Source organism: Pristiophorus japonicus, chromosome 5 (assembly GCF_044704955.1).
Source record: "Pristiophorus japonicus isolate sPriJap1 chromosome 5, sPriJap1.hap1, whole genome shotgun sequence".
Classification (NCBI taxonomy): Eukaryota; Metazoa; Chordata; class Chondrichthyes; family Pristiophoridae; genus Pristiophorus; species Pristiophorus japonicus.
This window is the reverse complement of record NC_091981.1, coordinates 241,686,743-241,703,449: the sequence shown is the minus strand read 5'-3', so window position 1 is coordinate 241,703,449 and position 16,707 is coordinate 241,686,743. Positions and strand designations below refer to the sequence as shown.

The window sequence follows — 16,707 nt, the reverse complement described above, 5'->3', positions numbered from 1 at the left end:
TCTAGAGTGACCTTAAGGTCCCTCCATTGAAATATCCAATTGGCTCTTGAATGATTCTAGATTTCTTGTTTCCATTACTTTATCCGGGAGTCCATTCCAAGGGTAGATCACTCATTGTGTAAAAAAGAACTTCTTGATATCAATGTTAAATTCTTCTTCTGCTACTTTGAACCTGTATGTGCACATATAAAAGGCTATATGTGGAATATCAGCTCCTGGAGGCCAGCTCGACTTTAATGTCAGGAGAGTGCTGACCAGATTGCCAGCTCAGAGCTAATATTAAAACTATTCAAAATAAAGCTGCTAAGTTTCCAAATGGATCTATTTGTGTACCTTTTAAATGTGCCTTCACACGGGTTGTTGTTACATTACAGCATGAGTGAAGCCCAAGTGGCATTAGACTACCCCTTGGCAGTATTCTCACACTTCTTGCCTCAGTGTGCTTTGGATGATTTTTTTCTACATGGCACATTTTGCGTTCATGCGTAGCCTAGTCCTTTAGATTGACACAAACTATATTGCATAACTGGCTTATTAAAATTTAATGGAAATGTGACCATGTTGGGTGTGGAGGACCAAGTCAGAGTTTTAATTCAAAGCTTCCCGTTACCAAACCTAAGTGTACCGAGTGTGATAACAATATACTAGTACATTAAAACATTGTCATTTAACACAGTACAGTTTGATTCTAAAGTGCACAGCCTCAATCTGAGGTGAACTAGACATTACTCAACGTTCTACAAAGGAAACACTTTCACAGACACTGATCACTATTCAGTTGTCCACAGAGTTGTCATTTGCCATTTCTTTACAGCATGAAGAGCAACATCACAGGTATACATTGCATGTGTAAACTCCTGGTCTGAAGATTTCAAACATTGAACTCACAAATTCAAGTATGGCAATTAAAAGTATTAAAGCATTTTTTCCTCTATCAAAATAAATAGAATATTTGAATTTGACACTTCGCAGAGCTTAAATAATAGAATAAAGATTTCACAGAGCTGAAGCACAGATCTCCTTTTAAATGATTTTATCACACCTAGTTAAAGAGAGTAAAATAAGGAACAAGCCTCTATTATTGAATCCTTTGTATATCCATGAAATTAGCAGTAACCTGCACTTTTACTATCATAAAATGTTTTGTAAATAGATGGCTTCATGAGAAACAACTGAAATGCTGCGTGTTATTGGTGTGTAATGTATGCCTGAAGGAGTGCTGCCGAGGGATCATAACAAAATATCTAAATGGATTCTAAAGTGCTCTATTTACTGTTAATACATCGTTTCAGTACTTAATGCCTTAGGACAACTTGCCTGAAGTGTGACATATCATTGATAACTCACACCTTTTTTAACTTCAGAAAATGTATAATTGCATTAAATAACTTCTAACATCCATAATTCCACATTGGAAGTCTTCAGCTCCAATCCCTGCAGTCAGGGCTAATGTCAAACAAGACTAGTTTGGGGGAGGTAAACAATGAAATACATTCACACAATAGCAACATCTCCATTGTATTAGGGCAGATGTCTTGAACCTTGCAGTTACAGGTCCTGTCCGAGTCGCTCTATTTCCTCAATGAGGAAATCAATGTCTTCTTGTGTGGCCGCTGGGTTTGAGATGACCATGCGGAAGAAGTTAACTTTGTCACCTTGTGGCTGATAACTTACCATTGTGGTCCCAAATATCATCATCCTAGTTTTAATCTGTGGAGCCACCTAAAACAGCAAAAAGCAAGTTAGGATCTGTCTCCTTATTAAGAGTTTTAACACATTTCACCAGTTCAACTCTTGGTTGTGAATGGAATACAAATATGGAACAAATACGAATTTCTCAGCTGCTCACATATTGGTCATGATTCATCCATTACCATCTAAACAATATCACTGGGGGCACTATATAGCTGTAGTTTATTACAATTAAGTGGAGACTGTGGTCTAATAGAATCCAGCAATTGGATTTTCTAGCCAGTGCATACAAATTCTTGATGTTTCTGAATACTAAGTGACCACAGACCGAAGCAAACTATTAGAGATTGGCATGAACACAGTAAAACATAGGGATCACTGGACTCTAGAGGGGTCTATGAGGTTGAGGAGGTCCATCTGTCATCAGATTCCTTATTTTTATGAATTATTGACATATTATTTCCATTGCTGTATACTAACAAAAAATATTTTCTGCAATGGCAGAATTGCTTTCCTTTGGGTAGCTGACACTGTTGGTGTTGATTTTAACTCCCTATATGTGATGGAAACTGGGCAGGGGAGGATAGTTAAAATGGAACAGAGGACTTACCCATGCCTATCGAGCAGACTGTCATTTTAAATTGTAGGCAGCAATGGCAAACACACAAAGCCGGCAAGGCTTTTTCTCTTAATCTGCAGATCGGGCTCTGATGATGTCATTGGCCCCATCTGTTATTTTTACCTGAGGCCTGAGTGGGGGAGAAGTGAGGCTTCCCCGCCAGGCCAAAGCTATCGGGATCTGGATTCAAAGGCAGCAGAAGCCCACGTAAGTGGACATTTAAATTTTTTTTTTTTACAGGTTTCTTTCAGGTGAGCCAGCAGGTACAGGAATGCTCCTCCTGGCCAATTTGATTGGAAATTTGGCAAGTGGCCCGGCTGTTAAAATAGGTCGACCTTCCCTGTTACAGCTCCCGAGTGGGCTGGTTGCTTGTCAGGCCGCGTTCCTGCTCGGGAGTATAAATCGACCCTGGTCTGTTAGAAGTTCGAGCAGGGAGGAGCCTGGCAGCAGGTGATCCCCAACACAGAAACGTTTGCAAATCACCACAGCAGCATGTGACCTGTGGTTGCAGAAGAGGCGAAAACTCAAGTGTATGTTGTGATGTGCACAACCAGCGATATGGCAAATAGGTGCATGAATAGGAGTGAGAGATGTGGCAAGAAAATGATGAATGACTTGAGGGCATGTTATACTGATAAAGAAGGCTGAGCTGACAGTTTGAGGATAAACAACACTAATGGGGTTATCTTGAATCCTGCCTGTCAATAGTACATGAAATTAACACTACATATTAAGGCTGATGGAGAACGGTGAAAGCAAAGCTCAAAGATGAAGCACGAGGTCAGAGACAGAATGAGCTCTCGGGAAATAATATATGGAGCTACCTAATTGTGTGTGTAAAATCACAAGTGTAGTACATCTTGAAATGTACCATGTAAGTAATGATAGAATTGTCGAAAGGAGCATCATTCACAAGAGGTTTTAAATTTGTCCTAAAATGAAAATTTGATCTATTTAAAACCAGTCTAAACTGAGATTTATCTCCATTTACTGAATAATCCTTCTTTGTGGATGCATTACACCATCCCACTAAACTTTGTTATCACCTTGTTATTATCCCATTAAACTTTGCTATCACCTTGTATTTTTTTAAATTTGGGGAGAATGTTTGGCTGCCAAGTATTGGAGTGAGTCACTGTCCAGTGCTATCCAGTAAAGGTTCTTTTCTGATTGTACATTGGTTAAATTCAAAAGTCAGATTCATCTTCACAGAATCCTAATCCAAAACTAACCCAAAGTCTAAATTTATTCAAATGCTTATCCCCTTTTACTTAATGATCTCATGAGACAGAATCAGGTCAAAGATGATAAAGAAAATAAAAACTTGCATTTATATAGTGCCTTTCATGACCTCAGGATGTCCCAAAGCGCTTTACAGTCAATTAAGTACTTTTGAAGTGTAACCACCGTTGTAATGCTAAGTCCTTCTCACTAACATCTGGGGATTTGTTCCACAGACTAGTCAAGCAGCAGCCTCACACAGTCATACTTATAGAATCATACCTTTCAGCCAATATCCCAGACTCCTCCATCACTATCCCTGGGTATGTCCTGTCCCACCGGCAGGAAAGACCCACCAGAGGTGGCGGCACAGTGATACACAGTTGGGAAGGAGTGGCCCTGGGAGTCCTCAACATTGACTCCGGACCCCATGAAGTTTCATGGCATCAGGTCAAACATAGACAAGGAAACCTCCTGCTGATTGCCACCTACCAACCTCCCTCTGCTGAAGAATCTGTGGCATGTGTTTGTTTAACCTCTGGGGGGTCAGTGACTGATCCTAGTCTCTCATTTACTCCTTCATGTTGATCACCACTTGGAAGAAGCACTGAAGGTAGCAAGGTCACAGAATGTACTCTGGGTAGGGGACTTCAATGTCCATCACCAAGAGTGGCTCAGTAGCGCCATGACTGAGGTGAGCTGGCCGAGTCCTGAATGACTTAACTGACAGACTGAGCCTGCGGCAAATGGTGAGAGAAGCAACACAAGGGGAAAACCTACTTGACCGCGTTCTCATCAATCTACTTGTTGCAGACGCATCTGTCCATGACAGTATTGGCAGGAATGATCACCACACAGTCCTTGTGGAGATGAAGTCCTGTCTTTACACTGAGGACACTCTCCATCGTGTTGTGTAGCACCACCACCGAGCTAAATGGGATAGATTCAGAACAGGTCTAGCACAGTGGACCATCAGCAGCAGCAGAATTGTATAGCACCACAATCTGTAACCTCATGGCCCAGTATATCCCTCATTCTACCATTCCCAGTCGTGTGGTGGTAAAGAAAGAAAGATTCATCTCAACACCGACTACCGGACGTCTCAAAGTGCTTTACAGCCAATGAAGTATTTTTGGAATGTAGTCACCTTTGTAGTGTTAGACAATTAAACAACTAATGGAAGGAGGAGGCTTCATGAGCATCCCCATCGTCAATGATGGCGGAAGCCAACATGTGAGTGCAAAAGCCAAGGCTGAAGTGCCAAGTGAATGCTCCATCTCGACCTCCTGAAGTCCCCACCATCTTGGAAGCCAGTCTTCAGCCAATTCCATTCACTCCACATATCAAGAAATGGCTGATCGCACTGGAAACACCAAAGGCTATGGGCCCGAACTTGGTTGACTCTAAGGCCCGTCCATTTCTCGGCGGTCCCTGGGCGGCACATACCTTTTTTCCACCCGCTGCCACTGGGACCAGTTGGGAGCGAGTTTTGCCGTGGCTGTGGCACAGCAGGCAACGGAAGTCGGCGGCTGGGAGCGGGCTACAGCGGGCGGCGGCTGCAGTGGGTGGTGAGTGCAGGCCTCTCAGCTCAGAAGGCTTCAGAGGCCGTGCACTGTGCATGCATGAGACTTGGGGGGCGGTGTTGAGGTGAATCGGGCTGATGGGTCATCTGCGCATGCGCTTAAATGCTGATCACTTCCTTGCACCTGCCAGTCGGAGAGGGGCGAGTGTTGGGAATAGAGAGCAACAAAGTATTCAGCAACCATCCATCGAGGCAATTAAAATGAGTGGACAAAAAGCTTCAAGGAAGACTGTTAAAACCAGGCCCAGAGCTCCCTGGTTTAATGATGAAGAACTGGAGAAGTTTGTATCAGAGGTGGTGCGCAGGTATAAAAACCTCACCCTGAATGGTCATGAAAAGATTCCACCACCCCAATACAGATGCATCTGGAGTGAGATTGGTGAGGCCGTGTCCTCAATGGGCAACATTGCGTGGGATGGAGGCCAATATAGGAAACGTTGGAATGATGTGTTGGCTCCAGCAAGAGTGAGTAACCATTTATTGGAGCCCTCCCGTACAACTCCAAAAAGTTTTGTGCCAGAAACGTCTGTGTATGTGTGGGGCATGAGCAAGAGAGGTGAAGGCTGTAACGTTTCTTTCCGCAGAAGAAAAAGACATCCAAAACAGCAAGCCTGAGAGCCACGGGAGGGGGCCCAGCAGAGGTCATAGAGTTGAGCAGCCTGGAGGAGTGTGCCTTGGCATTGGGTGAGCAACGCCGTGCAAACACAAAGGCTGATGCAGATCCTGTTATAGAGCATGGTAAGGTTAAACTAATCTCCAGTGTGCATGACGCTCATGTCATGAAAGGTCATGCAATCTTAAGTCTAAAGCGTTTTCATGCACACTTTGTCGGCTATTCTTGGTGGAAATCCTTGATGGCACAATGTGAGGTTGGATGGCTCATATGTTATCCTGACCAACTCCACCCCCCAGCTATAGAATGAAATGTCGTCCTCTACTTGCAGATGGTGAGTCGGACAGCAACGAGCAATGCATACCATCCACCTCAGGCACATAAAGGAGAAGAGTTATCCCAAGTTCTCCCACCACGATGTTGTCACCACCCAAGACAGCGGCTCATTCATCCAACCACCCCTAAGATCACCCATGTCCATCGCACCCACCTCCGCCACCCAGAGTCAGGAAGCCCAAGAGCGAGAGGGGGGAGAAGGGCCCGTGGGAGAGCCAATTGGACTCAAGGAGCTGCAAGAGGAGGACACCAGCTTCCTGACATGTGTGCCACCTGTCTGAAGAGCCTTTGCGTCGGGGTCCGAATTCATGGGGTTCGAACCGGACGAACCAGGAACAAGAGCTGGCAGGTGCAGAGGCTGTGGCGTTAAACCAACCATGGTGCATTCACCCACACAGACCCAACATTCACCTGAGGATGCAGGACGGCTTGTGGCCATTAACGAGATAGTTCAGCTATCGAGGACGAACGGCGAGCTAGGTCGCGATCTGCTGCAGACCATGGCTCGGTTAGCTGTCAGCATCGTGACCTTTGCTCAACATCATACTGACAGCATGGAGCAACTTATTAGTGCGGTGGGGTGCAACACAGAGTCTGTTGAGGCAAGCGATGGCTTCTGGCCAGGTCATGCAAGCCTCTGAGCCCGTACCCTTAAGGCACACAGATCCCGAGGATCCGGACACACTGGCTCCATCAATCACGCCCCCTACCTTTTTGCCAAGATGGACACGTCTTCACAGATTCAGCTGCCTTCCTGCACAACCTGATCAAGCAGAGTCAGTGAGAGGCAGGGGTACTGCACGCCGCCTTGAAGGCGGAGCGAAGAAGAGAACGATGGGCTTCATTTCGAGGGGGGGGAAGAGAGGTGGTGGTGGTGGGTAGAGGGGTGGGTGTTGGTGGTGTATATGCTCGTTAATGTTATGATCTGTAACTTTTGGAATGCTGCACTTTTCAATAAATTCACATTTTGTTCACCCACTCTTGGTCAGTGTCTCATTTTTACATAATGTGTGTGGTGCCTTCTGAGAAAAACACAGCTCTCCCTCTGGTGTTCCACTGTATGAGGGATATCTTGCCCTCCACCTATTATTCTACTGTATAATTGATCCTTCCATCGAGCCATCTCGCCACAAGTAAGGGTCACCAATGCAGGAAGGCTTCCATTCAATGACGATCAGTTGAACTACTTGCAGTGCACACATTAAGGCTTGCACTTCACCCAACTTTTTCTCACGCCAAACATCATGTGGTGGGATCCCTGAGATGACATGTGCAACAGTTAATTGCAGTCCATTATATGTATTTTTACATCTTCCATACCTCATGTCATGCCGTTCTCACTAGCACCTGCCGAGACCTGCCAGAGCTTTACATATTCTAACTCTTGCCCATTTTCTCTGACCTAAGATCATACCACATGCGCAGTCACAATCTGTAACTAAAAATCTTCTGCCTGAAATGGTTTCAAGACTCTTGTAGGGCATCTCCATTGAGGCTTTACCATCTTTCAACACTCATTGCCGCTTCCTCTACCACACCTTACCTTCAACAGTCTAATCTGGAATTACATATCTCAACTCTTTGTGTGCGGCTTGAGGTCCATCACATTGCTATTTCTGTGCCACTGTTAATGCTGCTGCATGTGCACGATACCCGGGATGTGAAGCACCGCAGAACGCTGAGCGATTCTCCCTGCCGCCTGACTCACAGCCAGCTCAGACCAGCTTTTTGCCAGCGGGCGGCAGGGTGATCTTAGTCCATGGTGTCTGAGGAAAATCCCAGATTTCCAGCCTCCAGCGCAGGCAGGCGGCAGCAAGTAGCGCCGGAGAAACCTCTGCGAGGAATCTCCCGGCGGGTGGCACCTGGGCTGCAGATGTGCGGGACCAGAGGAATCGCCAAAAAAAACTATTTCGGCAGAAGTTCGGTGGCTGTTGGCGGAACCTCGACCAAGTTCGGGCCCTATGACCCCAACGACATCCCGGCTGTAGTGCCGAAGACTTGTGCTCCAGAACTAGCTGTGCCTCTCGCCAAGCTGTTCCAGTACAGGCACAAAACTGGTATCTACCTGATAAAGTGGAAAATTGCCCAGGCATGTCCTGTCCAGTGAATTACCACCCCATCAGCCTACTCTCAATCATCAGCAAAGTGATGGAGGGTATCATCGAAAGTGCTATTAAGTGGCACTTACAGATCAATAACCTGCTCACCAACGCTCAGTTTGGGTTCCAACAGGACCACTCAGCACTAGACCTCATCACAGCCTTGGTCCAAACAGATAAAAGAGATGAATTCTAGTGTTGAGGTGAGAGTGACTGCCCTTGACATTAAGGCAGCATTTGACTAAATGTGGCGGCATCCTAGCCCTAACTATCTTCAGATGCTTCATTAATGACCTTCCCTCCATCATAAGATCAGATATGGGATGTTCACACAATGTTTAGTACCATTTGCAACTCCTCAGATAATGATGGAGTCCATGCCTGCATGCAGCAAAACCTGGGAAACATTCAGATTTGGGCTGATATGTGGCAAGTAATATACATGCCAATTTGTGCACACTAAGGTCCCACAAACAACAGTGAGATTAATGACCAGATATTCTGTTTTTAGTGATATTGGTTGCAAGATAGTTATTGGTCAGGACACTGGGAGAACTCCCCTGATTTCTTTGAATTGTGCCATGGGATCTTTTAAGTCTATCTGAGAGCGCACAAGTGCCAGGCAATGATCATCTCCAACAAGAGCGAGTCTAGGCACATCCCCTTGACATTCAATGGGATTGCCATCGTCGAATCCCCCACCATCCTGGGGTCATGATTGGCCAGAAACTTAACCGGACCAGCCACATTAATCATCATAGGCAGTCCCTCGGAATCAAGGAAGTCTTGCTTCCACTCTTGGCATGAGTTCTTAAGTGGCAGTACAGTCCAATATGAGAACCACAGTCTCTGTCACAGGTGGGACAGACAGTGGTTGAGGGGAAGGGTGGGCAGGGAGCCTGGTTTGCCGCACGTTCCTTCCGCTGCCTGCGCTTGATTTCTGCATGCTCTCGGCAACGATACTTGCAGTTGACAAGCTCCCCGCTGGAGTGGAACTAAACTACAGAACCAGTGGGAAGCTGTTCAACCTTCGCCGTCTCCAGGCCAAGTCCAAGACTACTCCAACCTCTGTCGTCGAGCTACAGTACATGGATGACGTCTGCGTCTGTGCACACACAGAGGCTGAACTCCAGGACATAGTCGACGTATTTATCGAGCCACATTAATACTGTGGCTACAAGAGCAGATCAGAGGCTGGGTATTCTGTGGCGAGCGACTCATCTCCTGACCAATGTTCTCGCTAATTTTTTTGGGAGTGCACGGCCCCTTTAAGGGCCTGCGTGGTCCATTCAAACATCCACACATGCGCAGTTTTACAATTGAGAAACCGGCAAGCGGCCTGTGCAGGAGCTTATTGCTCCTGACTCCGTAAAGCCTTTCCATCATCTACAAGCCACAAGTCAGGAGTGTGATGGAATATCTACTTGCTTAGATGAGTGCAGCTCCAACAACACTCAAAAAGCGCGACACTATCCAGGGCAAAGCAGCCCGTTTGATTGGCACCCCATCCAACTCCTTAAATATTCACTACCTCCACCACAGGCGCACCATAGCTGCAATGTGTGCCATCTACAAGATGCTCGCAAAGGCTTCTGCGACAGCACCTCCCAAACCCGCGACCTCTACCACCTAGAAGGACAAGGGTATCAGTCGCATGGGAACACCATCACCTTCAACTTCCCCTCCAAGTTACACACCATCTTGACTTGCAAATATATTGCTGTTCCTCTGTCGTTACTGGGTCAAAACCCTGGAACTCCCTCCCTAACAGCATTGTGGGTGTACCTTCACCTCACAGACAGCAGCGACTCAAGAAGGCGGCTCACCAGCATCTTCTCAAGGGCAATCAGGGATGGGCAATAAATGCTGAGCTTGCCAGCAGCGCGCCCTCATCCCATGAATGAATAAAAGAAAATTGTAAGGAGTTGCAGCAGTTAATTTGTGCACAGTAAGGTCCCTCAAACAGCAGTGAGATAAATGACCAGATATTCTGTTTTTAGTGATATTGGTTGCCGGATAAATATTGGTCAGGACACTGGGAGAACGCCCCTGATTTCTTTGAATAATGCCATGGGATCTTTTAAATCTATCTGAGAGATCAGTTTAACATTTCATCTGAAACTGGCAGTGCAGTACTCCCTCAGAACTGCACTGAAGTGTCAGCCTCAATTATGTGCTCACATTTCTGGGGCGGGACTTTCTAACTGAGAGCTGTGAGTGCTACCAGTGAGCCTAAGCTGACATTCATTGGCTTGAAGTTTGAACCTTACAGGATGTACAAGGTGTGAGCTTGAGGCAAACCACACGACAAATAAAATGATCTACACCACCAGCAGATTGAATCACCAAACCATCTGAATCATTGGGAAGGCCCTCAGCACAATCTCCACATCCTTGCCACCAATTCCATCTCACTCGCTGGCCACTGTGTCAGGCTGCACCAGACTTGTTGGCCCTTCTCCTCTTGAAAGCAGTGGCTGCTAAATAGTGTAATGAATCAGCCCGCCACGTTCAGTAAAATCACTATTTCACCAACAGAGCGGGAAGACCAGCTGCAAAGAGCAGCAAACCTGTCACTACAACTCAGCTGCAAGCTGAGAACACTCTGTGTTTTTTGTACAGTCTCTTTATTTCCTCTAAAATCTTTGAGTTATCTGCATTATTTCTATAAATCCAGAAGTGCAGGATATTGTTGCAACAAGGAAATAGAAGGGACGGGCTTTTGCACATCCAGTTCCCCACATTCTCTCGGCCAAGTCAACTTGCATTTATATCGCATCTTTAACTAGTAAAATGTCCCAAGGCGCTTCAGAGGAGCATAATCAGACAAAAATTGACACCGAGCCAAAGGAGGAGACATTAAGAAAGGCAACTAAATGTTTGGTCAAAGAGGTAGGTTTTAAGGAAGATCTTAAAGCAGAAGAGAGAGGCGGAGAGGTTTAGGGAGGAAATTCCAGAGCTTAGGGCCTTGACGGCTTAACCGGCTGCGATGAAGGAAGCGTGGGAGGCACAAGATGCCAAAGTTCCAGAAATGTGGAGTTCTCGGAGAGTTGTAAGACTAGCGGAGTTACAGAGATAGAGATGGGAGAGGCCTTGGAGAGATTCGAACACCAGGATGAGAGTTTTGTTGATGGATTGGGAGCCAATGCAGGTCAGCAAGCACAGGGGTGATCGGTAAATGGGATTTGATGCGATTTAGGATACAGGCGGAAGACCTTTGGATGAGCTCAAGTTTATGGAGGGTGGAAGATGGGGGAGCGGGCCAGGAGAGCCTTGGAATAGTCTCGAGGCAACAAAAGCATGAATGAGGCTTTCAGCAGCAGGTGAGCTGATGCAGGGGTGGAGTCGGGCGATGTTGCGTAGTCGGAAGTAGGTGGCCTTTGTCATGGAGAGGATGTGGGGTCGGACGCATAGCTCAGAATCAAATAGGACGCCAAGGTTGCAAACAGTGAGGTTGTGAACATCGGAGAGAGTGAGCAGATGTGAAGGAGGAAGAAAAATCCGAGACTCAAATCAACGGCAGTCTGTTGTTACATAGAAACATAGAAAATAGGTGCAGGAGTAGGCCATTCGGCCCTTCAAGCCTGCACCGCCATTCAATGAGTTCATGGCTGAACATGCAACTTCAGTACCCCATTCCTGCTTTCTCATCATACCCCTTGATCCCCCTAGTAGTAAGGACGACAAGGTTGTTATCCAGCTTCTACTAGCTAGGTCAACAGTGGCACTGTGAGAGGACTGGGAGTGAGAGCTCCTCATGCAGGGTGTGAAAATCAGAAAAGAATGCTTTAATATGCTTGATAACGCAGGCAGTTCGAGGGTAATTTTGCAAAAGAAAAATTTTAGAAATAATCTTTCAGCGAGGAACTGAAGGGCACATCAGGGGGCAGGCTGCTCGATGAGACCAGCAAGTAGCCTGGCCTATTCTGATAGTCAGGGCTCATCTGATTTTGAGAAGTGAGCTGTTCCCATGTTCCAGCACAGAAAGGCAGCCCGATAATTGGGAGGGGAGGGGAGGGGGGGGGGGGGATGGGGGATGGGAAATCCGGGGCCCATCTGTGGATTGAAGCTGCCAGGTGCAACCTAAAGGGAAGGGGGGGCAGTGGAAGATGAGTAAGCAGATGCAGCACTTTGCTGGCAGCCCAGGAAGAGCTATTTTGCTCACCCTAACCTCCTCAAAAATGTTCCAAAAAGCATGCAGCATCTCGTTTTACGTTGGCCTCCAGTCTTTAAGGGATTCTGGTTTGGCTACATTCTGCTAAATTAGTGGTTTAGGGCACACGTAGTGTGGATGCTGTGAGCTTATCCATCAAAATTGTCCCGGGTTCCATGTTCATTACGAAGCTGCTGCCTGTTTCCGGTGGGAGCCGTGGCTGCCTATTTCAAGGCATTGACCAAAATGGAAGTGGATGGGTTTCATTACCGTCCCATTCCCACCAACAAGTGGAAACAATGGAGTTTGAACACTATCTTTTCGTCTCTGGGACCTGGATTTGAATCAATGGGAAACTCTCACATAAAGGTTCTATATGAAATTCATTTAGGTGGAATCAGCCCAGAAACGAGTGCTAGTGAGCATGAGACTACAGCTAACACATCCCCAGGCTTTTGCTAATGCTGCCAGGAAGCTAACACCGACTGATGTACAAGAATGGTATGGGGGACGATCTTTCAATGTGGGCTGGTTCTTGGCCTCTGTTCTACACCTTTCCATGGATGTCATGTTTGTATTTATAAACACATTTTTATTTGCAGGAAACGTTCTTGATTATTTCATGTGATATAATCAGCTGATAGTATCAGCTATGGCTCAGTTCGTGGCACACTTGCCTCTGAGTCACAGGTTGTGGGTTCAAGTCCCACTCCAGATACTTGAGCACAAAAATCTAGGCTGACACTCCAGTACAGTGCTGAGGGAGCGCTGCACTGTCGGAGGTGCTGTCTTTCGGATGAGATATTAAACTGAGACCCTGTCTGCTCTCACAGGTGGACGTAAAAGATCCCATGGCACTATTTCGAAGAAGAGCAGGGGAGTTATCTCTGGTGTTCTGGCCAATATTTATCTCTCAATCAACATAACAAAAACAGATTATCTGGTCATTCTGTCTTTCAGATGGGACGTCAAACTGAGGCCCCGTCTGCCCTCTCAGGTGGACGTAAAAGATCTCATGGCACTATTTTGGAGAGCTATCTCTGGTGTCCTGGCCAATAGTTATCCTTCAATCCACATGACAAAGACAGATTATCTGGTCAGTATCACATTGGTGTTTGTGGGAGTTTGCTGTGCTCAAGTTGGCTGCTGCATTTCTTACATTACAACAGTGATTGCACACCAAGAGTACTTCATTGGCTGTAAAGCACTTTGAGACGTCTGCTGGTTGTGAAAGGCGCTATATAAATGCAGTCTTTCTTTCTTTATCACACTGCTGCTTAAGGCAGCTTGCTGTGTGCAAATTGGCTGCCACGTTTCCTGTATTGCAACAGTGACTACAATTTAAAAGTACTTCATTGTCTGTAAAGTGCTTTGGGGGGTCCTGAGGTCGTGAAAGCCGCTATGTAAATGCCGGTCTTTTTTCTTTTACAGCATAGTCTTTGTTCCCCCTCTAGTGCCTGAATGAATGCACTGCACCCCTCCCATCCTTTAAGATAGGCTGACAAAATATGAAGGATGTTCAGCTCCAGTTACACTGGTTTTCCATCCATTGATTTTCAAAACGAATAAAATTAACGCCCCGATGGGGCATGACCAAATTTTTCTCCCTTTAAGTCTTGCTACTGCAGGACTTTAACACTTGTGACAGCTTAAAAGGGCAGCCCCAGTCATCAAGATCCACGGCGCGGCCCTGTACACCGTGGACCACTTCCCATATCTCGGGAGCCACCTATCAACAAGAGCAGGCATCGACAACGAGATCCAATGCCGCCTCCAGTGCGCCAGTGCAACCTTCGGTCGCCTGAGGAAAAGAGTGTTTGAGGACCAGGCCCTCAAAACTGTCACCAAGCTCATGGTCTACAGGACTGTATAATAGCCGCCCTCCTGTATGGCTCAGAGACATGGACCATGTACAGTAGACACCTCAAGTTGCTGGAGAAATATCACCAACGATGTCTCCGCAAGATCCTACAAATGACCAACATCAGCGTCCTCATTCAGGCTAACACCCCCAGCATTGAAGCACTGACCACACTTAATCAGCTCCCTGGGCAGGCCACATAGTCCGCATGCCAGACACGAGACTCCCATAGCAAGTGCTCTACTCGGAGCTCCTTCACGGCAACGAGCCAAAGGTGGGCAGCGGAAATGCTACAAGGACGTCCTCAAAGCCTCCCTGATAAAGTGCGACATCCCCACTGACACCTGTGAGTCCCTGGCCCAAGAGCGCCCTAAGTGGAGGAAGTGCATCCGAGAGGGCACTGAGCACCTCGAGTCTCATCGTCGAGAGCGTGCAGAAATCAAGCGCAGACAGCGGAAAGAGCGTGCTGCAAACCAGTCCCACCCACCCCCTCCCTCAACGATTATCTGTCCCACCTGTGACAGAGTCTGTGGCTCTCGTATTGGACTGTTCAGCCACCAAATAACTCACTTCAGGAGTGGAAGCAAGTCTTCCTCGATTCCGAGGGACTGCCTATAACGATGAATACACTACAACAGTGATAGGTCTGAGATTAGGAACTCAGTGGTGTAGGCTCAAATTTCTTTCAACCACTGCTGTAATGGCACATACTGGTGCTACCACCTTACTGTCTGTTTTAAGGACTCGACCGCTGCCAACGAACCGGACGCGTTGTGCATTACGGGAATGGGTTAGTTATATATTTTTTTAAACCAGGAAGGGAGCGGACTTGATAAAAAAAATCTGGGAAGGGAGTAGGCTGGAGAAAAAGCCAGGAAGGGAGCGGGCTTGTTAGTGTGATCGTTTTTAAAAAAAGCAGAATTCTCTCGAATGATCTGTATTGCAATATACAATTACCTCAGAAACAACCCCTTCCCCTCACCTTTACACAACAGGAATCCACCTTAATTGCCTCATCTTATTCGTCTATCGATTGGATTCCCTAAATTGTATTTGTATTGACACAAAATAAATGAAAACTGGCTTACTTTCGTGAGCAAACTCCTTCGTTCTTCATTATCAGGTAGGTGGCGAATACTGTGAGGCAAATACCAGAAGCAGACATTGGTGTGCTGTGGCTGAACAACAGAAACAGGGCAAAAATGATCATTCGGGAAGAACAGGAGGAAGCTGAGGATTAAATTGCTTAAAGCATTACAGAATACATCCAACCGTTCGTTAAATGACATTTAAACAATATTTCTTCAAATGGTTTTATTCAGCTTCTTATATACGGAGAGGAGGTTTCTGCTGTGTGCGTTTTGTAGCAAAAGCACAAATTGTATTTGATCCTACTACAAATAATGAAGTGGAGGAAATGTTCCCCCTTGATTCTCACTCTGAGTTTTACTTTGATTGTTATTCTGATTCATCCTCTGATTGTTACTTTGATTCTTATGATTCTTACTGTCTCGCTCTGATCTTTACTTTAATTCATGCTGGTTGTTACTCTGAATCCTGCACTGAATTTTACATCGACTTGAAATATTATTCTATTTCTTATGCTTGGCTGTCACTCTTTTAATTTTTCTGATATACTACTGTAGGTGGTGTGGGTTATATTCTGGTGTGGAGCCTCACAAAAAGGGCACGTGAAAAGTGTTTGGAGTGTCCCCCAGATCGGGGGGCACTTGATTTAATTTATTATGTTTTCCTCAAAAGAGTTGTGGAGCCTCACTATATGTGTAGTCCACAATTCTGCACCCCATCCTGCATTTGCATCTAGCGGGGCTCACAATTCCTGTCTCTCTAAGTTGGTATTCCATTTAGCTGGTTTGTTCGAAGTGGAAGTAGTTATTGGGCCTGAAATTGATGGTCCCACTGCCGGCAAAACTCGATGGTTTCCCCGTTTTCTTGGCGCTCTTCCTTTCGTGGTAAATTGGTGAGGCCCTCACGCCGGCAGTTTGGAAGGACCGCTGGGGAGCATCTGCTGGCGTGCACCGGTGTGCAACGCCGAAAAAAGTCCCCCCGCCCGCTCCCGCCCGAGATTCATCCGAGCGGGTCTCCGCTCCAGCAGGAGAAAAGACTGCCGCGTGGTAGCAGGTCTTACCGGGATGGTAGGTATGAAGGCCTGCAAAAAAAGGTAAGTGAGATTTTTGTCTTCTTTTGCAACAATTTTGTGTGAAAGGGTCCTCTGAAGGTTTTGTGATGTTTTGTTTTTTATTTTTTGAACATTTTCTTTTTGTGCGTTTCCCCCCTCCCTGGGTCCGACTCCAGTCTCAGCAGAACTTCTTCTAGGATTGCATTTGCCGCCCAGAATCCCACCTACCGCCCAGAATCGCCCATTTTTGTCGCCGGGTGCTTTTTTCCTTCTTTTTTGAACAAACTTCCGCCCAAAGAACCGTCAGGATCTTAGCGGTCTTTTTGATGGTAAATGGGCGGAACTTAACTTTGATCAATCTCGACCCCTATATTTTTTACCTTAATTGTTC

General features: G+C 46.3%; 1 protein-coding gene across 1 annotated transcript in view; it reads right to left on the bottom strand.

The window, feature by feature from the left end:
- Window positions 1–1,548: 1,548 nt before the first annotated feature.
- The window catches only part of gad2 (glutamate decarboxylase 2), a 164,831-nt gene continuing 149,672 nt past the window's right edge, over window positions 1,549–16,707 (bottom strand). Inside the window, exons 15-16 of the mRNA XM_070880084.1 lie at window positions 15,265–15,354; window positions 1,549–1,722 (exon numbers count right to left, since the gene is read on the bottom strand). Of these exons, the coding sequence (XP_070736185.1) occupies window positions 1,549–1,722; window positions 15,265–15,354 (264 nt within the window). The remainder of the gene's footprint in view (window positions 1,723–15,264; window positions 15,355–16,707) is intronic.